We start from the raw sequence: 22,139 nt of genomic DNA, 5'->3' as shown, positions 1-22,139 counted from the left end.
GCCGCGGGGAGGGCGAGGCGGCAGCAGGGGCGGGGCGGGCGCCAGGGCGCAGGCGCAGCGGGGGCGGGGCGGACACCAGGACGCACGCGCGCAGGACCCCACGTGCGGCCGGGTCGCGTCCGCGCGCGGTGGTTCGGCCCGGCTCCTGGCGGGGCCATGGGCTCGGCGCGTGCGCGCTACCTCGTGTTTTTTCAGTACCTGGGCACGGAGTTCAAGTACGCTGCGCGGCCCCGCAACCCGGGCTGGAGCGCGACTCGGAGGGCAGCCCCGCCCCGTGGGGAGGGCGTAGGCAGGGAGTTTAGGACCCGCGCCACCCTCGCGCGTGGGTGCGGGCGGAGGTCCCTTCCCCCAAGCGGGATCCCAAACTCTGGGTGAAGGAAACAGCTTGGTCGGGCGTCCGAGTGCGGGGCGGCGCCGGCCGGGCAGGGCCTTGGCCTAGGTGTCCGGGCCAAGGCGGCCGCCGCCCCGCGTGACCCTCACCCGCCTCTGTCCGCAGCGGGGTCGCTGCCGTCAGGGGCGCCCAGCGCGCCGTGGGCGTCCAGAACTTCCTAGAGGTGAGCCCTGCCGGCCGGGGACAGCCTCCCGCCCCGCTCCTTGGCCTCCGGCTTCGGTCCCGAGCTGCTCGCCCGGGCCCCAGCGGTTCTACCCCTGCAGGAGGCCGCGGAGCGGTTGAATTCGGTCGAGCCGGTCAAGTTCACCATCTCCAGCCGCACGGACGCTGGAGTCCATGCCCTGAGCAACGCGGCGCACCTGGATGTCCAGCGCCGCAACGGCCTGCCGCCCTTCTCCGCCGAGGTCCTGGCGGAGGCCCTCAACACCCACCTGCGGCACCCAGCCATCCGGTGAGCTGCGGCCTGCAGGCCGGGAGGCTTTTTCAGGGCACACTGGCCGGCGGCCGTGGGGGTGGTGCGACCTTCTGTGGATCCTGACTGTCCTCCCACAGGGTGGTGCAGGCCTTCCGCGTGCCGGACGATTTCCATGCCCGCTTCGCAGCCACGTCCAGGACCTACCTATACCGCCTGGCTACTGGCTGCCCCCGGCCAGGCCAGCTGTCCTTGTTTGAACGAAACCTGTGCTGGGTGCTGCGATCGGAGTGAGTGTGGGTTGCAGCCAGTGCGGGGCTGGGGAGGCAGGTCCACCTGCTGGCCTCCTTCCTGCTGACCCGACCGCCCCACAGCAGCCTGGACGTGACTGCCATGCAGGAGGCCGCAGGGCATCTTCTGGGCACACATGACTTCAGCGCTTTTCAGTCGGCAGGCAGCCCAAGCGGGAGCCCCGTGCGCACGCTACGCCAGGTCTCCGTGTCCCCCAGCCCCACCAGCCCTTTTGTGCTCCCCGAGGAGAGCAGGTGAGGGAGAGACTAGATTTAGCTTCAGCCCTCACCCCGGGTGGGTTCTGGAGGGGGGTGGGGTGCCAGAGGCTTAGGCGCAGGAGGTCAGGGCTCCCTGGACACAGTTAGGTGTCCACTTAGCCATCAGGCCTGGACAGTTGAGAGCAGAGAAGCAGTCTTTCTCTGAGTCCTCTGCCCCACCCAGAGCTTTGGGGTGCCTTTTGACAGCTGCTGAGAAGCTGCTGCAGGGGGAGGGTCTTTCCAGGCCAGCCTGGCAGGGGATGGTTCCAGCTGCCCCCACTTGTCCAGGGGAATCTAGACAGTTGTAGGAGCTGGCCTTTTTTCCATAGCACCTCCCCACGTGGGATCCTTCCTAAGAGGAGGGGCTTTGCAGGGTGCGAGACACCTCTAACACCGTCTTCTACCCCCTGGAGTTCTGTCATTTCCTTCCTGCACTGGGAGGGGAAGGCAGGGTGGGCTCTAGCCCGGGCTCACTTGAGCCCCCTGCCCTGCCTGGCTTGTCTGCGGCTGTGGGTGCAGAGGCTGCAGCTGGCCCAGGCAGGTTCCTGTGTCCCTAGGAAAGTGCAGTTCTGGAGCCTGGAATTCGAGAGCCAGTCCTTCCTGTACAGACAGGTAAGTCCTGGTCTGACCCTGAGGGGAGGTGGGGGTAGAGTAGGGACCAGGCATCTGTGGCAGACTCAGCTTTGGGGTCATAGGTACGGAGGATGACAGCCGTGCTGGTGGCTGTGGGGCTGGGGGCCCTGGCGCCCACCCAGGTGAAGGCGATTCTGGAGAGCCGTGACCCCCTTGGCAAATACCAACAGCAGGTGGCCCCCGCCCACGGCTTGTTCCTGAAGTCGGTGCTGTATGGGGACCTTGGTAAGAGCTGCCCTCCCGCGGGCCACAGAGTACAAAAGCACCTATCCCCACACTGACCCTGTGTCTGCCCACAGGGCACCCTGTGGGGCTGGCCACAAGCAGCCCCAGGTGATCCTGAGGGGCCCGGCGCCCACCTGCTGCCTCTGTGCATGTGGGGGTCCCTGCACTTACTGGAAGCCCCAGCACCCTGGCTGGCTGCAGCCCCCTGGCGTCCCCAGGGTGGGCTTTGCCCCTACTTTCACTGGGCCGCCCCCACCCCATCTTGTGGAGACCTGTGAGGATAAGTAAAAGGAATAAGGTGTTGTAGACTCTGTTTATTGCTCCAGAACAAGGTGGTTGCTCAGGCGGGGCCTGGTCAGGGCAAGAGTGTGTGGTGCACCCAGCGGCTCCCACCATGGGGCGCGGCAGGCCTGAGCCCATGGCCATGTGTCAGCTGGGGGCCTGGGGGAGCCCCTTCTTGAGCAGTGATGTGAGGTAGCTCCCCAACTCTTCATCCTGCAGTGGGGCAGGCAGAGGGACTGAGCCCCGCCCCCCACCACGGTCCCACCGCCTGGACAGCCTGCAGCCCTGCGCCTCACCTGGTAGGTCCAGGAGACCAGCAGCACCTTGGTGCTGGGGTCCTCTGAGGGAGTGGTGGTCTGCACCAGGACGGACTCTACGGTCACCGAGCCGTCCGGGAGGTGCTGCACGCAGCGGTCCTTCAGGATACTGCCAGAGAGTTGCAGAGTGAGACCCTGCCCAGGAGCACCACGGGGGAGGTGAGACCCCAATCCCTCCACCCTGAGCACGGGGTGCAGTGAGGATGCCGCTGGCACGCACCTCTTCAGGTGGCTGTACACCCGCATCACGGTCTCCTGCTCCTTGCGTGCGTCGTGCAGGTGCACGCGGCAGGTGAAGCGCAGCTGGTGCTCTGCCAGGCCCAGCTCTTTGAGCGCCTGCTCCGAGGACACCAGCCGGAAAGTCTGCGGGGTGGCATGGTCAGGACACATGGAAGCAGGCAGCCCCCGGCCCTGCCATTCCCGAGACCCCCACTCACACTGTCCTTCATGACCAGGGTGCCGTGCAGGAGCCGCGGCCTCTTGGCATCGGGAAGCAGCCCTGCAGGGAACAGGCCTTCCTGTGGGTGGCTGCATGCCCACTATACCACGCCTGTGCCCGGACCCAGCTCACCCCCAACCACTGACTGTCACTCCCAGCCTGCTGCCCCGCCTACCCTGTGCCATCTCCCGCTTCAGCAGCCCCAGCGAGATGCCCACGGGGATGCTGGGGCTCGTGGGCAGCGTCACCGTCTCACCGTTGGCCGGCATGAAGCAGCTCACCCCTGGGGGGGGGGGGGCAGAAGGGCTTTAGTCCTGGCCCAGCAGCCCCCCAGGACAAACCCACGGAGCCCCCAGACCCCACCCAGATGCCTACGGAGCTCCTGCTCCATCTTCTGCTTGAGGAACTCCATCTTCTTGGCCTCGCCATGCACCAGCAGCACGTTGTCGGGCTCTGCCTGCCGGGCCAGCTGCATGATGCCCTTGGCGTCGGCATGGGCGCTGAAGGACATGTACTCCACCTGCATCTTCACCTCTAGCTGCAGCATGGCACAAATGGTCACTGGCATGCCAGGACTGGGTGCCCTGCCCGCCCACTCATCTACCGCCACCCAGGAGGAGGCCTCACCACCTGCCGCCCCTCCATTTCCAGCTTGCGCTGCCCGCTCAGGATCTTGTGGCCCACAGTGCCCTGCACACAATAGCCCGGCATGATGACCTGCGAGGAAAGGCGGGTGGAGTGGGGACCATCTGCGGCCTGCACCTCCTGGCCTGGGCACAGCTAGAGCCTCCTGGAATGTCCAGCCCGTGCCTGACCTGAGCCCCTGGTGGAGGACCCTTTGCCTCCCAGCAGCGCCCTGGTGCCACCCCGGCCGAGCTCAGGAGTCGGCTAATCCCAGGGCACTATCCCATCAAGGCCCAGAGGTGGCAGCGTGAGGGTGGGCAGGATGGCCAGCTGTGCCAGGCTTTACCCCGCCTCTGCGCAGCCTCCCAGCTCTGGTGCCCACACCCCTACCATGTTCTTCTCATTCCCTGCCCACTTCCGGAAAATCTGCAGGGACTGGCCAGCGTGCAGCATCCCTGGTGTAGCAAACACAACCTATGGGGTAGACGTGGGGGTCAGCCAGAGGATGAGTGAACACACATGCAGGGGAACCACCGAAACCTTGGGCCGCCCTGACCCACTTCTGCCCCGTGGACTTGTCCCTGTTTTCCTGCTACCCAAGAGACCCCTGGCTCAGGCTGGAGCCCCCACATGGCGTGCACCCCCTGCAGCAGGCCTGGGCGTGCAGGGCTGCCTGACCCCACAGCCCCACATCCTGGCCACGTGTGCTGCCCTCCTGTCTCCTCCGGGCCGAGGTGGGGTGGGCTCAGCTCCCACAGGCAGGGCCTCACCATGGGCCCAGGGTTGTCAGCAAATGCTCGGTCGAAGGCCTTGATGTGCTTGAACTCGAACATGTTCCTCTGGACAAACGTCTTCCGGATCTTCTGGTTGGTCCAGGTGATGAACAGCTTGTAGTAGTGATTTGCTTTCTCGGTCAGGCCCGTGGAGAAGTAGATGGGGGCCTTCAGGTCCATTCGCTCCCTGGGCAGTGACAGCCCAGTCAGCACAGAGGCCTCGGCCCCTCTGCACCCCCCAGGTCAGCCCAGAGGCCTCACCCACCCCACTGTCAGCACAGTGGCCCCCCCCAAGCCTGGTTAGTGGCCACAGCCCCTCCTCCCTCCCCACATGCCTCAGGGTAGAAGGCAGAGACCAACCCTGGCCGCTGTGCCCCACAGCCTACTGTGAGGGGCACACCCCTGGCACTGGGCAGGAGACACTGGTGCTACAGAAAGTCCCAGGCCTCCAAGCCAGGGGTCACATGCACAGTGCAGCCGCCCTGCACTCAGGCCACCCCTTTTTGCTGCGTGCAGGGGCACCCCCATCCAGACAGGTCCTGGGCACCCTTACCAGAAGGTCTCCAGCAGGATGCAGAGCTCCTGGGCGCGGCCAAGTGCAAACACAGGAATCAGCACCTGGGGACAGCATGCAGGGTCACTTGGGGTGGGGGGTCCTGGCCTTCGGGCCACACCCAGCACTCAGGAGGACCCCACCAGCTGACCTATGGCAGGGTTAACACATTGACCCAGAGGGCGGGGCCAGGGCCCCTGGGCCCAGGTGGCCCATGTAGACCCCATGGGGCTCCCACCACCCCCGCTACATTTAGCCATAACCCAGACACAGTGGACCATGGGGACATCTGAGCCTCAAGGGCCAAGGTACCCACAAGAGGGAAGGTCCTCTCAGGGAGGCGGTCTTCCCGAGATGGAGACTGCCCCTACCCCTGCCAAGGAGCAGCAGTCTGCAGGCCCTGGACGACACAGGAGGAGGGGGTCAGGGGGCTGGGCTGGGGCATGTCCTGGAACCCCCTATGCACCCCCATACCTTGCCACCACGCTCCACAGCCTCGTGGACCTTCTTCAGGAAATCCCTCTCGCGGCAGCGCTTGGAGTCGCGGATGGTGGTGGCGTAGGTGGACTCTGTGATGAGCAGGTTGGGGCGGCACTTGTCGATCCAGGCAGCTCTGGACAGAGGGGGACAGGCTAGGGCTGACCTGCAAGGTGCCACAGGAGGGAGTGCAACAGCGAGGGGCCCGTGGCCAGCAGTGGCCTCTGTGGGGTGAAAGCCCAGTGGGTCAAGGTGCTGCCCAGGGTGAGGAGGAGCAGGAGAGACGGAGCCTGGCCCGGGCCTGCTGCCCTCCTGCCACCCAGCCCAAGGGGACTGCACCCTACGCAGACCGCACAGTGACCATGGCACATCCAGATGCTCAGACGTGAGCCTGGCGCTGTGAAGTCACGGGTGACCAGGCTCCAGGGAGATGCCCGGGGTGCACAAGCCCATGGGCCCCTTACCCCAGGTGTCGGTCCGGGGTCATGTTGTAATCGCCCTGGAAGGAGGAAGGCATGAGGAGGCTGCCCCCAGCTCCCCGGGAGGCCCAGCCAGCCCCTCCCACGCCCCAGCCACCACTGACCGTGTACACCACAGACTCGGAGCCCACTCTGATCTGGAACATAGCTGCCCCCAGCACGTGGCCTGCGTAATAGGCCTTGATTTCCAGCTCATCATCCACCTGCAGAAGAAGGGAGGGAGGGAGCATGGGACCCGCGGGGTCATACTGGGCAGCATGCTGGGGAGCACGGCAGGGGGTAGCAGATGGCTGTGGAGGCCAAGTCCACACAGGACCACTCCAAGCCTAGCGCTGTCCAGTGTTTCACCCATGGTGTCCAGACCCAGTCACGGCATCCAGGATCCAACAGATGGCGCAACATGAAAGAAGAACGAGAAATGAGGGACAGAAGAAATAGTCCAAGGCTGAGTGAGTGGACCTCAGCGTGGCCAGGACTAATAGAATAAAGAGACAGACCGATGAAGAAATACAAGGGAGGAGACAGCAGGAAGCTCCAGGGACCCAAGCCTGCACCAAAACCACCACAGAAGCAGCAGAGCTGCCTGACCCTCCTGCGGACACTGCGGCAGCCAGGGAAGGGCGGGGCAACTGCGGGTAAACACCGCGGTGCCCCCTCCCTGCAGCATCCCCCCGCCAGCCACGTGGCACCCTCCCTGCAGCACCCCCCCCCCAGCCACGTGGCTGCAGCAGTGGCGACGCAGCCCGGCGCCAGGTTGCCTGCAAGGCCCCGGGCAACAGGTCAGGGGGGTGGTCCGATCGCTGACCAATGCTTCGCATCAGCTACTTCCTGTCCCCGGAACAGAGGCTCAGAGGACAGCCACTGTCAGTCACAAACAAGATGCCTCCAGCCCTCAATGACAACAAAGAAAAAACAAAATGGCAACAAAAATTCAATTCAAGCAATTGCAGAGTGTGGGACACTAACTAGATTTCCACTTAAAATGTAAAATTCAGAATATCCACTTCTCAACAAGTAACAAAACTCTCAGACAAAAATGAAACTGGCACGTTCAAAAGAAAAAGAGAATTTGCCAGGACCAGGACATAGTGGCTCAGTGGCACAGAGCTCGACTGCCATGCCAGAGACCTGGGTTTGATTCCCGGTGCCTGCCCACGCAAAAAAAAAAAAAAAAAAAAAAATTGCCAGAAATCATCCCTGAGCACCTCATACACTGCAACTTTAAATCAACTGCTTAACTAATGCCTAATGAAGTAAGAAATCTATATATGAAAACAAAAGAAAGATAAGAAGTGGAAAATTATAAAAAGGAACCAACAGAAATTTTAGAGCTGCAAAATACACTAAGTGAAACGAGAAAATTATTAGGCCGTGTGCTGGTTTGAAAGGAAGTATGCCCCCTAGAAAAGCCATGTTTTAATCAAAATCCCATTTCATAATGGTAGAATAATCCCAATTCAATACTGTATGTTTGAAACTGTAATCAGATCATCTCCCTGGAGATGTGATTTAGTCAAAAGTGGTTGTTAAACTGGATTAGGTGACTCAGTGTCTCCACCCATTTGGGTGGGTCTTGATTGGTATACTGGAATCCTATAAAAGAGGAAACGTTTTGGAGAATGGGAGATTTGGAGACAGCAGAGCAGAATGACATAGCCACAAGAAGCAGAGTCTACCAACCAGCGACCTTTGGAGATGAAGAAGGAAAATGCCTCCTGGGGAGCTTCATGACACAGGAAGCCAGGAGAGGAAGCTAACAGATGATGCCATATTTGCCACATGTCCTTCCAGCTGAGAGAAAAACCCTGACTGTGTTTGCCATGTGCCCTTCCAGCTGAGAGAAACCCTGAACTTCATTGGCCTTCTTGAACCAAGGTATCTATCTTTCCCTGGATGCCTTTGATTGGACATTTCTATAGACTTGTTTAAACTGGGACAATTTCTCAGCCTTAGAACTGTAAACTAGCAACTTATTAAATTCCCCTTTTTAAAAGCCATTCCATTTCTGGTATATTGCACTCCAGCAGCTAGCAAACTAGAACAGGGAGATTCAGCAGCAGCTGTGAGCAGGCAGAGGAAAGGATCAGTGCACTCAAAGACAGGACAACAGGAATCATCTGATGTGTGAGGAGCAGAAAGAATGAAGGAAAGCAAACAAGCCTGAAGGACTGTGGGACACATGCAGTGAGCCAACATACATATTGCTGGAATCCCAGGAGGAAATGAAAGGGCAAAACAAGTACACGAAGAAATAATAGCCCAAAACATCCTGCATCTCGAGAAAGACAGGAATCTACACATCTAGGAAGTTCAGAGAACTCCAAGCAGGACAGACTTTGAGAGATCTACACTGAGACCCGTTACAGTGAAACTGTCAAAATCCAAAGACAAAGAGAGGACTTTGGAAACAGCAAGAGAGAAGTGATTGGTCACATCAAGGGATCCCTGACAGATGACCAGGGGATTTCTCACCAGAAACCATGGAGGCCAGAGGACATGGGATGGCATATTTAAGGTCCTTAGAGAAAAAAACAGCAACCGAGAATTCTCCATCTGGCAAAATTGTCTTTCAAAAATCAAAGAGAGAAAAACAAGGATAAATTCAGATATTTACAGCTAAACAAGAGCTGGAAGTCATTAATAACAGAAGACCTGCCCTACAAGAAATGCTAAAGGGAGTCCCTTCAGGCTGAAATAAAGATCACTAGACAGTAACTTGAAGTCAAAAGAAGAAAGAAAGAATGTGGGTAAAGGTAGCTACAGAGGTAAATATACAACCCTGTATCATGGCTTAGCAGGTGATGTTATCACAGGTTATTTAAAAGAACATTTTAAATCTATGTCAAGGGACATGCAATGAATAAAGATGTAAGCTGAGCTGACAATAATATAAAGGGGGAGGGAAGGCAATAAATAGGAGTGGAGAGTCTATATACAACGGAAACTTGGTTGGTACTAACTGACCTGGTTATTAGTTTAGGAGGTTAGCTGCCGTCTGTGCTGCCATGAGGCTGTTCTGTACCCCAGAAAAGGCCGTGTTATATTTTAATCCACTCCTGAGGGGTCAGACCTGCTGTGGGCAGGACCTCTAGGTTAGCTTATTTCGACTGAGATGTGATGCAGCCAGTGCAAGGTGGGTCTTAATCCTTTTACTGAAGCATTGTATGAGAGGACAGAAGGTAGAAAAAGCTAAGAGAGCTAAGAGAGAAACCCCAGCTGGAGAAACTCAGAGAGGACCCACACAGGAAGCCACTAAGGACCTTAAATATGCCATCCCATGTCCTCTGGCCTCCATGGTGAAACCCAGGAGCAAAGGACCAGCAGATGCCGGCCATGGGCCTCTCCCTATAAAAGAGGTGATCGATGCCAGCAGCCGTTCTTCAGAGCCCAGGGATCCTCTGGCTGATCCTTAACTGGGACATTTTCATGGCCTGAGAACTGCAAATTGTAAGTTAATAAATCCCCATTGTAAAAACAAATCTATTTCTGGTATATTGTATTTTGGCAGCTTTAGCAAACCAAAACACATCACAAAGGTTAACTACTAAGGAAATAACTAAAAAACAGGGAGAAAAGGGAAGAAGAAGGAAATCAATATTGTACACTACAAAAAAAATCTCAGTAATAGAGTAATTGGGGAACAAAAAACATACAAGACACACAGAACAAATAGCTAAACGGCACATGTAAATCCACCCTTCTCAATTATTACCAAAAACCTCAATGGTAAATCAAAGCACACAAGAGGAAGGGCTCATCCCAACTCATTCGGTGAGGCATTACCTTGACAGCAAAGTCAGATAAAGCCAGTCTAAGAGAAGAAAATTACAGACCAATATTTCTTATGAATATAGATGAAAAAACCCTCAACGAAGTACTGGCAAACCAAATCTGACTGTGCCCTAGAAGGGTTATGCGCCAACTGTGCAGTCTCGAGTTGGGATGATGGAAAAGTTTCACCAATGGAGAGTGGTGACAGGAGCACCACGCTGTGAATGGAGGTAACAGTACTGAAATAACTTTAATCACATCTGAATGTGATTAAAAGGGGAAATTTCGGTCTATATGTATGTTACTAAATAGAAATATATTTTTTAATCCATAGGACTTTCTGGAGAACCTCGTTTACTGCTCAGATGTGGCCTCCCTCTAAGCCCAACTCTGCAAGTGAAATCACTGCCCTCCCCCCTATGTGGGACATGACATCCAGGGGTGAAAGTCTCCCTGGCGACATGGGAGATGACTCCCAGGGTTGAATCCAGACCTGGCACCATGAGATCAACAATTCCATCCTGACCAAAAGGGGGAAAAGATTTGTAACAAATAAGGTATCAGTGGCTGAGAGAGTTCAAATAGAGTCAAGAGGCTACTCTGGAGGCTGCTCTTTTGATAGCTTCAGCTAGACATTGCTAATCATCAGGGTTAGCCAAACCCCAAGGAAAACCATTCCTGTCGGCCCTAAAGAATTCCTAGGACTTTATCTGAGAGTCTATACACATTCCATGCATTATAATTACTTTCCTGAAACCTACAACCTCCATGCGGCTCCTACGACAGAAAAGTCCTAAACCCAGAGGGCCAGCCTCTTCGGAAAAACCAACTAGTTCCATCCCCCTACCCCATATTAACAACAGCCCCTTCCAATATGAAAAAGTTAGAATGGGCATAGCCCAAATATCCCTAAGGAGTGGGAGAAGGATCAAAGGTGATGGTGGGATTATACAGAGGTCGGGTTTAACAGAAGAGTATGAGTGTTGATTAATTCTACTGATATTTCTTTTAGTCTCCAGTACCTAAGAGCAGCTAGAAGTAAAAACCTAGTATTTGGAACTATAACCCATACCAAACTCTGAAATATGTTCTACAACTAATTATTATGCTGTGTTTTGAAATTTATTGCTTTTTTGTATATGTTATTTTTCACAAAAAAGAAAAAAAAATTCGATTGTGATGATAAAAAAATATCTATTCCTTCTAGCCTCCAATGTTCTGGAGCAGCTAGAAGGAAAAATCTGAGAGGATCATATGGTGGCCCATGACAGACTCAGGGATCTGTCCTGTAACTATTTCTTGAAGAGTGCTTTGAAAATTACTGCTTTTTTCTTCCTTTGCCTTGCATATATGTTATACTGTACAATAAAAAAGGTTAAAAAAAAAGTTGCATGGATGACTATATACATAATCAAAAAAGCATTAAGGAAGAAAAATATACATCAGAAGGAATTATTCAACACAAAGCACAAAAAGACAAAAGGATGGAAAAGAGCAAAGGAGAGTAACAGATGAGTGTCGAGTGGAAAGGTCTGGCCCTCAGATATCTGCAGCCCCTGGAGGAGAAAAGAGAAGGTGAAAAAGCAACACTGAAGGAACCTGATGAAAGACAAAAGCCACAGATTCAAGAGGTCTCAAACTCCAAGCCGGTTAAATAAGAAGGAAAAATACACATAGGTCTATCAAATGCTGAAAACCAAAGACAAGGCGAGATCTTATAAGCAGCCCAAGAAAAAAGATTCCTTTCAAACCTGCAGACTGCATCATATATTCAAAGCACTGAAGGAAAATAACTGTCAGCTCAGCACCCACTGAGACGCAGTCCTTCCAGGGACAGCCACCTGCGCGCCTTGGCCCTTTCTAAGGCTTACAAGGAAAACGTCCTTTTCCTGTGTATACATTTCCTTCTTCGTCTTTATGCACTTTAGCCTGCGAAGCCAAGTGATGAAGGCAATGATGGGGGTGGGGGATGAGGGTGAAATAAATGCAACTGCAGGCAAACAATAACTGAGAGACCCCACCGTCAGTAAGCACGAGACAGCTGCCGCCCACATGACGTGATGAGGAGGGCCTGAGAGGCAAGATCAGAGGGGTCACCAAGCAAACGCTGACACCGAGCATCAGCAATGGGTCTCGCTGGGTTAAAAGGCACGGAGGGACTTAAAAACCATGGCAACAGCAGCTGGTCAGCCAGGATTTCAACCATTCTAAGATCCTTGTTTTGTCCAGAAAAAAAGTAAAAGTTCCAGGAGAGATCAGATTTTGTCATCTCTACCACTAAAAGAACTGTAAAATAGAGTATGTAATTATACTCTTGAAAAAAGGAAGAAACGGAACAAAAAACAATCCAAGGACATGCAAGGAAAAAATGGAACCAGCAAGACCAAGAAGAAGCAAACAGTAAAGTGGTACATCTAAACCCAAATTTATCAGTACAGCATTACATGTAGTCTAAATACGCTACCTGAAAGGCAGATTATCAGGCTTCTTTTTTTTAAACAACTATATGCTACTTAAGAAAGTCACATATTGGCCTCTCTCTCTCAGCCAACACGACAAGCAAACTCACCACCCTCCCCCTGTCTACGTGGGACATGACTCCCAGGGGTGTGGACCTTCCTGGCAAGGTGGGACAGAGATCCTAGAGTGAGCTGAGACTCAGCATCAAGGGATTGAGAAAACTTCCTCAGCCAAAAGGGGGGAGATCAAAATGAGACAAAATAAAGTGTCAATGGCTGAGGGATTCTAAACAGAGTTGAGAAGTTATCCTGGAGGTTATTCTTACACATTAAGTGGATATCACCTTGTTAGTCAAGATGTAGTGGAGAGGCTGGAGGGAACTGCCTGAAAATGTAGAGCTGTGTTCCAGTAGCCATGTTTCTTGAAGATGATTGTACAAGGATATAGCTTTCACAATGTGACTGTGTGATTGTGAAAACCTTGTGTCTGATGCTCCTTTTATCTACCTTGTCAACAGACGAGTAAAACATATAGGATAAAAATAAATAATAGGGGGAGCAAATGTTAAAATAAATTTAGTAGATTGAAACACTAGTGATCAATGAAAGGGGCGAGGGGTATGGCATGTATGGATTTTTTTCTGTTTTCTTTTTATTTCTTTTTCTGAATTGATACAAACGTTCTAAGAAATGATCATGATGATGAATATACAACTATGTGATGATACTGTGAATTACTGATTATCTATGTAGAATGGAATGATCATATGTTAAGAATTTTTGTGTTTGCTGTTATATTTAAAAAAATTAAAAATAAATTAAAAAACAAACTAAAAAAAAAGTCACATCTAAAACACTATACAATAAGGTTAAAGGTAAAAAGATGTAAAGTGATATACCCTGCAAACACCAGTGCAAAAAAAACAATAGTAATAAAAGGCAAAAAATATTACCAAAGATAAAAAGACACACTTCGTATTGACAAAAGATTCAACTGGAAGGACCAAGCAATCCAAACTGTGCAAGCACCCAGTATAGTTTCAAACACATAAAGCAAAATCCATAGCCTATAAGGAGAAAAGATCCACAACGGTTGTGGGAAACGTCACCAGAAGTGATCGGCCACTTGGCTGCCTAAAATCCTCTGCTCTCTCCTGACCTGCACGTGACGTCCTGCAGTAAGACCAAGTGTTGCGGGTGAGAACTGGTGCCCTTCCTGCTGCCTGCCCTCGACCCCCTCTCCCGGCTGGCACACCTGGCACACCTTGTGCTCCCCGGCTGCCCAGCAGGCCCCTGACCCCAGGCCACTCAGCAGGCACCAGCATCCCTCCCAGAGTGGCTCCAGCCTCTCCTTTGCTGGCCGTTTCCAGGCTGCTAGGGCACAGAGCCTGGCAGGCAGTCCCTCACCATGCAGAGTCTGGACTGGGACCCTGGGTGCTCACTCACTGTGCCCCCAGTGGCCCCCAGAGCTGGACCAAAGAGCAGGTGAGCCCGGGGAGGGCTGATCCAGGCCTCTGGATGCCCAGGATAACATGGGAAACCATTTCTGGAGTCCGAGCAGAGCAAGCAGCGAGGAGGCTGCGCCGTGCCCTCCCGCCCTGGCCCTGACCTGGACCATCTGGATGCCCAGGATAATGCGGGAAACCATTTCTGGAGTCCGAGCAGGGCAGGCAGTGAGGCCATGCTGTGCCCTCCCGCCCTGGCCCTGACCTGGACCGTCTGGATGCCCAGGATAATGCGGGAAACCATTTCTGGAGTCCGAGCAGAGCAGGCAGCGAGGAGGCTGCGCTGTGCCCTCCCGCCCTGGCCCTGACCTGGACCGTCTGATGGAGGTGCACAGCCACCACCTTCTTCATGCAGTCCTTGACCATCTGGGAGGTGAAGAAGTTGGCCTCGCCCTTCCTGTCCACAGCAAGCTTGCGGTAGTCCTCCAGCAGGATGGGGCAGATGGCCTGCGTGGGGTGGGTCATGTAGATGGGCCCGTCATAGCCCACCATCTCACTGAGGTAGGGGAGTGCCCCACAGTGGTCCAGGTGGAAGTGGCTGTGGGGACACAGCATGCTCAGCCAGGACTGCCCAGTCTGACCCCCAAGTCCTGCCTCTCCCCCAGCCACCCCGCACCAGCTCTGGGTGCCTGCATCATGCCATCTGTCCACCTGTCCGTCACTGAGGGCCTACTGTGCATCCGACACTGCTCTAAGTACCAGGCCTCAAAAGGAGCAAAGCGAACCAAAGCTCTACCTCCCTGGAATTTAAAATCCAATCTTTTAGCGAAACTGCATTAAGACATGCACGAGATAGTAGTAAGCTCCACAGGGCACAGAGTGGCTACGAAGCCTGGCACAGCAGGAGGAGAGCTGCTGGGCTGATGGGGTGCTCAAGGACAGCAGGGTCTGCAAGTGCTCTGTGGTGGGCCAGGGGCCCGTTCAGCTGTCCAGGAAGGAACTGAGTCGGAGATGAGTGCCTGAGACCCCTTAGGAGTCTAGCTGGGGGCACAGGCCTCGCTAGGATGGAACCATGGCCAGCTGGGACTTGAGTCAGTGCCACAGGAGCCCTCTGACTGCTGGGACAGGCCAGCAAGGAGGGCCTGTGTGTCAGGGCAGGCGGCAAGACGCAGGCACTGTGACACACGGCACTGCCCCACCTGGGCCTCCTCACCTGATAATCACGCAGTCGAGGAAGTCGGTCAGCCGGCCGTTCTGGGTGATGTAAGAAAAATCAGGGAAGCGCCTCTGAAGAAAAGCCCAAGAGAAAAGGTCAAGGGGAGTGGGCTGGCCTCTGGGTCTCTGGGCAACAGGATGCAGATTCAAGGCCCCAGTAGGCAGCCTGAGCTTGGACCCAGCACCCCACTCCCGAACTGACCCATTGCCCTGGCCCCCGAGCTTGCCATCAAACCCCTCCTGGCCTTAACAGATGTCCCCGGGCGATTGCACTTGGCCTCGTTGACCATGCAAGGCCTCAGAGAGCCCAAGAGGAAGTGGTGAAGCTGGTGGCTGGGAGTGACTAGGCAACCATGCTGACCAGTAGCTGTGCCAGGTTAATCATCGCTTTAAAACCACAGCCGGAACCAACCTGGGGTCACCTGAGCCCCCACACCAAGGGCATGCTGGTAGCCCCCTCAGCCGGGCCCACCTGCCACATGACATGGGGCTGCCCAGGAGAGCAATGGCCACAGACCAGCAGGGAGGGCAGATGCCCGCTTGTTGCCACCCACTCAGTGTCAGAGTCCCCAGGTCAGACTCAGGTGGCAGGCTCTGAGGCCTGGATGCCTGCCGCAATGGGGGCAGACAATGGGCAGAGGCATGATTCTCAGGCACTGCAGACTCACATCGTCGTTGAAACCCATGTGCATCCCACAGTCCAGCATGATGTTCTTGCCTGCGATGGACACCAGGATGCAGCTGCGACCCACATCCTGGCCAGCCCCTGCTCAGGGAGAACACAGTAAGAAGCCCGTCACCCACCCTCTGCTCACACCAGTCCGCAAGTGTGGCACTGCCCAGGCCCAGCCCACCTGTCCCGCTGCCTCCCGGACCCCATGGAGTGCTCGGCAGCTGAGAGCAGACTGTGAAGCCCAATGAAGGGCCTGGACAGCACAGGACAGCTCACTGACACTCAGGAGCCGCCTGCATGGCCCCATTACGCGGCGGCCTTGCTCACGGGAGGCGAGGCGCAGGGACCTCCACGCAGACAGCAAGCCCGCAGTTTGCTAAGCAGGCGTCAGAGCCACCAGGCAAGATGCGGAGCGGGCAGAGCTCAGATGCGGGCCTGGCACTGCCATTACCACCTGGGGTCAGGTGTGCAAGCCCTTCACCACAGGACGCAGACCACCTCTGCACTGACCTGCATCCTTGAAGGCCAGTGGCTGAGTAACGTGGACGCTGGATGCTGGCGCCCAGCATTCAACAGAGACAAGATGAAGCTGCGAGGGGCCGTACCTCTCCCCAACGTTGGCTCACGCCTGAGCCCTCACTGCACTGCATGCCAACAGCCCTGACCCCAGGGCCTGCCCCAAGGCGGGCAGTGGTCTGGGTACCCCACAGGGGACCTCTGCAGAGGCCGTCTCATGCCTTCAGCTCTAGGGGTGACCAACTCTGGTGACCTTACCCAGCTGCGGCACATACGCCCTGCCCCAGCCGTGGGCAACATGGGCCCCCCTGCTGTTCTCCCTCACAGGGTCCCACCCCCACTCCTGACCTCTGGGAAGCTCTGCCCAGATGCCCCAGCCCCTGAAACCTTTCGCTAGGTTCAAATTCAGCAATACCCCCATGTGGTCATCAGCCGCTCTGAGGCCTGTGGGGCCTCAGCAAGGCCAGACCCCCAGCCTGACGCGGGTGAAAAAGCTGCAGAATTGTAAGGCCTCCTTCTGCTGGCACCTGACCAACCTCACCGACCACCTGCCCCGTGCATGTAACCCAACAGGTGCTCAGCTCCTGCAAAAGCCCAGAGCTGAGTGGACACAGCTGGTCCTTGAGGAGCTTTGGCCCCATGGGACAACAGCAGATGATGTCAGCCAAGAGCTCACTGGCCTGCTGCACCTGGGAGCCAGATGAGGTGCCTGCTGCACCAGTTGGGGGCTCAGGCTCTGTTTTCAAGCCCACTGAACCACCATGAGGGCAGGAGACTCATCTGTCTTCTCCAGCCTTTAAACCAGGCCTGACTTGAGGACTTCAGCATACATTTGTGGAAGGGAGAAGTGTCACTAGTCCTTCCAGATGAGAATATGAACATCAGAGAGGTGACAGGGTCTGCCCAAGGGCACACTACAAGTAGAGCAAGACCAGCTTTCTGCTTCGCAGAGCTTGGCTGAACACATGAGAAACAACGTGGTCCGCAAGCGGACCGCGTCCTCAAGCAAGGAGGCAGGCGATGGACGTATGAACGAGAAGCAGCAGAACAGGGGGCGGACGGAGCCTGGGTGGGAGTGAGGCGCTGATGCTCTGGTCCCACAATACAGAAATCCTCTGGGAAGACCCTCCAAGCATGGTGGCAAGGGAGAGCCACGATGCGGAGGAGTGCACAAAGGCCCGTGAGGAAAGAGGTGAACTGAGAGCCAGTCTTTGTGCAAAAGGACGTAAACACACTGATGGACGGACATGGCGAGGAGGCCTGTCTACACTGCGACACGTCTCAGGGACACTCTGTCACTGGTTTCCCCATCGCTACCCAGGAGGGTGCAGGTAGCGTCTCCTGAGCACCGACTTCACGCCAGGCGCTGCGGTAACATCTCGCCTCAGCGCCAACCTGACAGAGTACTCCCAACCACCTCACTGCCAGGAAAGTGGGCACGGGGCGAGGACTTGACCCCCGCGGCATCACGCGATTAGGCCAGGAGCCCGCCGCTCCCCCCCACGGCAGCCCGCGCCACACTCCTCCCCGCCAGGCTGACCGCAGGCGGTCCTCGGAGCACGCTCGGGAGTCAGGGGTTGCAGGCGCCAGCCCAGACTGGGCCGCAGCCGTCCCTAGGTCATGCCCCCGCGGATCAGCCTCGGGGCGCCGAGCTCGAACTTACCCAAGGGGGTTACCCTAATCTCCGGCATCAACTCCGGCGCCGCGCGGCTCGGCTGGGAAGGGGCCGAGGGGACAGGGAGGCCGGGGCGAGGCCTCAGCTCCCGTGGAGAGTGTGAGCTCCGCCCGCCCGGCGCCTAGGAGACCCCGCGGCCGCGTACCGGACCCCGCGACCCCCGGCCGCGCGCCTTCCGACTCGGCGACACTCTGCGCACACGCAATCCCGACGGCGCTCGTTTCCGGTCCCCTCACCGGAAATGCGTGCAGGCGCGTCTTCTGATTGGGCGGCCCGCAGCCAATCAGGGGCGGCAAGGGCGAGGGAGCGGCGCGGGGCGGCGCGGGGCGGTGGCGGCGGCGGCGGCGGCGGCGGCGGCGCGGAGCGGAGGTGAGCGGATTCGGCCCGGCCGAACCGAACCCGTCGCGCGGCTCCGGAGGTCGCGCGGTCGCGGGCTTGAGGGCGGCAACCAGGGAGGAGCATCCTCGCGGGCCCTGGGGTGGGGCGGGAGCCGAGGACCCGGCCTCCAGGGCGGCCTGCGCTGTGGCCCAGGTCAGCCCCCACCCGCCCCAAGCCTCCCCCCATCCCTGGACCCCGGGCTGTAGCAGGGGCCGCCCAGAACCCGCTTCCCACCGGCTCGGGGAGACTCGCTGGGCTCCTTAGACGGGGCCTCTGGCTGCTGGGCCCCGCCCCGCTCCCACCCTCTGGCCCTGGCGCGCTCGGTGCCCCGGTCTCCTGCCAGGCCTCGGGCGTGTGGGGCCAGGGCCTGCCCCCCGTCGGCCCCAGGACTCGGGTACGCGGGTCGCCTTCCCCCAAGCCTTGACCTTGGGGGACCTGAGCGGTGCCCCTGTAGACCCCTTCCGGGCCTGGCAGCCGCCCCACCTACACAGGCACTGTCCTCCCTGCTGTTCCACAACACCGACGGCAGCTCTGGAAGGTTCTCTGGTGGCCCCGTGGTGGCTGCTGGTTCGGATTCTGGGCAGGAAGGCCGGATCGGATCGGCAGGATGCTTGGTGACCAGGAAGGTAGCCCCAGGAGCCTCAAGAACTGCTCAGTGGACAGAGAACTGAGGCCCTGGAGGGGAGAAGGGCTTGCGAGAAGTTTCCCCAGGCCATCTTCCTGAGACCCAGCATGGCCTTCCCCCGCACCTGAAGACTAGGCAAGCTCATTTTTGGAGCCTGCCCCACCACATACTCTTAGCTGCCTGGGCAGCGGGCAGAGAAGGGCACACTGGCCCCATTTTCCCCAGAGATGAAACAGCCAAGTCTTGGGCCAGAGAGCCACCAGTCCACCAATTTGGGGACTGAACAGGAACTAGGTGTCCTGTTTCTGGCTGGGGCTCTCACCACACCTTAGGCTGCGTTTTCCTGCACCAGGATCCCACAGGTAGGGTGACCAGGGCCCACGGCCAAGTCAGTCCTGGGCATGAGCTGAGTCATGGGGTCCATGAGTGCCACCCCTCCGTGCAGACACTCAGGCGGTGCCCACTCAATGTGAGGACATCTGTGGAGCGGCATGCTAATGCACAGAATCCAGAGCACAGTCTCAGCTGGAGGCCTCTGGCATGGGGGCACCTTTGGTGCAAGAGTGAAAAGATTGGTGTCTGTCCTTTTGTCCATTCGTCCCATAAACAGAAATACTGCAACCACTGCTTTGGCATTGGGCTGCAACAGTGAGGGAGGGGGGAGCAAGGCCGGCCCAGCTGCTTCCCAACTGCTCCCTGTCCCATAAGCTTTGTCACCTGGGAACCTCCCGGACGTGTCACTCACTCTCACCCTGACAGCCTGACGCCTGCCTCACTCACTCACGATGCATCGCAAGTCTCTAGCACATGCCTGGCTTTGGCAGGGACCCAGTGATTGTTTCTCGTACTAGTAAAAGCACACACACACTCTAGCGACAAGTCCAGTGACCGATGAACACATACACAGGAAGACATTGGTGAGCATTCCAGGCTGCAAGTGACACAGCAGAGTGGTTTTGTGGGCCTGAGAGGTGGCCAGGGACAGCCTCTCTGAGAAGGTGATGTTTGAGCTGCCAGGGTGGCAGGACAGAGCCAGGGTGTGGGCACAGACACGGCAGGTACAAAGGCCACAAGGCAAGTGGCTGGGCAAGTGCCAAGAGTGTCCAATAGAGGTGGCTGAGGCAGGGGTGTGGGAGGCGGCCAGCCCTGGGAGGGACGTCATTGCAAGAGGAGGCAGTGCCGTCCCCGAGCCTCTGGTGGGTAGGGCATGATTGCAGCTGGGCCTTTCCAGCCTCTCCCCACCAAAAAGAAAAAGGAAACAAAACAAAACAAATGCTGAATGAGCTGGTTCCCAGTGAAATGACCAGCATGGCCCTTGTGTTTCAGCTCTGAGTGGAAAATGGGTGATCTGGAGACAGACTTTAATTTGAAAGTCGTTCTGGTCAATTTCAAGCAGTGCCTCAGTGAGGAAGAGGAGGTCCTCATGGACCACTACATCACCTGCTGGAGGGGCCTGGTCAGGTGTGTGCTGGGTCTCTGTGGGGACGCTGACAGCGCCTCCCTCGTCTCCTGTCCTGGAGAGGGGCGGGATCTGTGCAAGGGGCACAGCTTTTGGGGGAACAGCTCACTGATGGGTCCTAGGGCCCAGCGGTCTGGGCAAAGCTGCTCCTGCCCCCAGGAGGCTTTGCAGTACCTGCGACACAGCCCATGCTCACCTCATGCAGGTTTCTGAACAGCCTGGGCACCATCTTCTCCTTCATCTCCAAGGATGTGGTGACAAAGCTACAGATCATGGAACGGCTCCGCGGGGGCCCGCAGGGCGAACACTACGCCAGCCTGCAGTCCATGGTGGCCTACGAGGTGAGCCACCAGCTGGTGGACCTGCAGCGGCGCTCCCACCACCCTGACTCTGGCTGCCGCACCGTCCTGCGGCTGCACCGTGCCCTGCGCTGGCTGCAGCTCTTCCTGGAGGGGCTGCGTACCAGCCCCGAGGATGCCCGGACCGCCGCGCTGTGCACTGACTCCTACAATGCCTCACTGGCTGCCTACCACCCCTGGATCATCCGCCGCGCTGTTACCGTGGCCTTCTGCGCCCTGCCTACTCGCAAGGTCTTCCTGGAGGCCATGAACGTGGGATCCCCGGAGCAGGCTGTGGAGATGCTGGGCGAGGCCCTGCCCTTCATTGAGCACGTCTACGACATCTCCCAGAAGCTCTATGCTGAGCATGCACTGCTGGACCTCCCCTAGGGGTCGGGCAGAGCCAGCTGGGGCTGTAGGCGTCCCCTGCTGCAGGGCAGGGCTTGGTCAGCCCAGGGCTGCCACCCCACAAGAGCAGGAGTAACAGTGTCACCCATGGAAAGCTCCCAGAGCTGGTCACCCCTAGTGCACGCCAGGGGGGCCCACATAGCCTACCTGGGAGAAGCAGGTGCTGCATCAGACCCCATGCCTGTCCCTGCAGGCAAGAACAAGTCATTCTTGTTTCCTGAGAGCCTCTTACCCACGTCCTCATGCCCACCAAACAGTCACAGCTGTTCAGGCCCCAATGTGGGGCAGAAAGTGAAGGGGGGAGCAAGATGGCTGTCCGCCACAGAAGCCCAAGGGGTGCCTGCTGGGAGGTGTGGCTGTTGAGATGGCAACAAGTCACACATCCCAGGGCTCAGAGACTCCACCTCCCCTGATCCTGGGACCCCTGCCAGCCTGACACCCCAACCCCAGGCGGGGCCCGGCAGGGGCTATGTGTGTTGAGCACGCCTGAAACCCACATCTTCATGGCGATGCCGGGAGCTGAGCCCCCAGACGGAGGCCCCCGGAGCCCTGGGGTGGGCCGTGTGGCCCTCAAGAGTACTGTAGACACACCCACCCCCCTACAGGCCACCTCTAGCTGTAGTGTGCCCTTCTCCCAGGCCCAGGCCTCTCTCCTCATGGTCACACATGGACCCGCTGCCCAGCAGACAGGCAGCCTCTCCCAGCACTGTGGCCCTGGCCTTTCCTACCAGTTCCCGTGCCCAGGAGTCCTTTGAGCTCCACCCCAGGGGATTGTATGCAATGGCTTTTCCAAGACAATAAACAAACACTCAGCCAGTTCGTGCTCTGCAACACTGTACACGCAGAATGTGGACATCGCATGTGCTCGAATGCACCAGGCAGGTGCCCAACCCCCAAGGAGGGGGGTGCCAGGCTGGTGTGGTGGGCGCCTGAGCCCAGGGCAGGCTGGTGGTCACAAGGGGCTGGGGACGCTCTGCCACAGGCTTGCCGAGGGCAGGGCCTCCGTGAGGAGAGTCAGCTGGTG

The 22,139-nt window shown here is 57.2% G+C and overlaps 3 protein-coding genes across 12 annotated transcripts; 2 read left to right on the top strand and 1 right to left on the bottom strand.

The window, feature by feature from the left end:
* Positions 1–115: 115 nt before the first annotated feature.
* PUSL1 (pseudouridine synthase like 1) lies at positions 116–10,411 on the top strand. 3 transcript variants are annotated; one of them, XM_077151618.1, is made up of 8 exons: positions 116–215; positions 497–554; positions 655–842; positions 944–1,093; positions 1,178–1,348; positions 1,909–1,963; positions 2,047–2,209; positions 2,284–6,820. In XM_077151618.1, the coding sequence occupies exons 1-8, from the start codon at positions 157–159 to the stop codon at positions 2,319–2,321; spliced, it is 882 nt and encodes a 293-aa protein (XP_077007733.1). In that variant the 5' UTR covers positions 116–156; the 3' UTR covers positions 2,322–6,820. The 3 variants fall into 3 exon arrangements, with proteins under 3 accessions (XP_077007733.1, XP_077007734.1, XP_077007732.1); XM_077151619.1 differs by lacking the exons at positions 2,047–2,209; positions 2,284–6,820 and adding an exon at positions 10,259–10,411; XM_077151617.1 differs by having other exon boundaries at positions 2,047–6,820.
* On the bottom strand, positions 2,510–18,118 carry INTS11 (integrator complex subunit 11). 4 transcript variants are annotated; one of them, XM_077151613.1, is made up of 17 exons: positions 17,896–18,118; positions 15,712–15,809; positions 15,042–15,115; positions 14,198–14,426; positions 6,258–6,356; positions 6,139–6,173; positions 5,672–5,840; positions 5,198–5,262; positions 4,642–4,831; positions 4,262–4,345; positions 3,878–3,964; positions 3,623–3,785; positions 3,423–3,530; positions 3,246–3,307; positions 3,029–3,171; positions 2,788–2,917; positions 2,510–2,704 (listed from the first exon to the last, which is right to left on the bottom strand). In XM_077151613.1, exons 1-17 carry the CDS (start codon positions 17,921–17,923, stop codon positions 2,639–2,641), a joined length of 1,830 nt encoding a protein of 609 aa, XP_077007728.1. In that variant the 5' UTR covers positions 17,924–18,118; the 3' UTR covers positions 2,510–2,638. The 4 variants fall into 4 exon arrangements, with proteins under 4 accessions (XP_077007728.1, XP_077007727.1, XP_077007729.1 ...); XM_077151612.1 differs by having other exon boundaries at positions 3,875–3,964; positions 17,896–18,117; XM_077151614.1 differs by having other exon boundaries at positions 3,875–3,964; positions 5,672–5,810; positions 17,896–18,116.
* Positions 18,119–18,228: 110 nt separating this feature from the next.
* Positions 18,229–21,946, top strand: CPTP (ceramide-1-phosphate transfer protein). 5 transcript variants are annotated; one of them, XM_077151622.1, is made up of 4 exons: positions 18,381–18,438; positions 18,777–19,045; positions 20,237–20,371; positions 20,575–21,946. In XM_077151622.1, the coding sequence occupies exons 3-4, from the start codon at positions 20,250–20,252 to the stop codon at positions 21,095–21,097; spliced, it is 645 nt and encodes a 214-aa protein (XP_077007737.1). In that variant the 5' UTR covers positions 18,381–18,438; positions 18,777–19,045; positions 20,237–20,249; the 3' UTR covers positions 21,098–21,946. The 5 variants fall into 5 exon arrangements, with proteins under 5 accessions (XP_077007735.1, XP_077007739.1, XP_077007737.1 ...); XM_077151620.1 differs by lacking the exons at positions 18,381–18,438; positions 18,777–19,045 and adding an exon at positions 18,229–18,276; XM_077151624.1 differs by lacking the exon at positions 18,777–19,045 and having other exon boundaries at positions 18,363–18,438.
* Positions 21,947–22,139: the final 193 nt, after the last annotated feature.

This window comes from Tamandua tetradactyla, chromosome 2 (assembly GCF_023851605.1).
Source record: "Tamandua tetradactyla isolate mTamTet1 chromosome 2, mTamTet1.pri, whole genome shotgun sequence".
Lineage (NCBI taxonomy): Eukaryota > Metazoa > Chordata > Mammalia > Pilosa > Myrmecophagidae > Tamandua > Tamandua tetradactyla.
The sequence above is the reverse complement of the archived record's forward strand: the minus strand, read 5'-3'. Positions and strand labels throughout refer to the sequence as shown.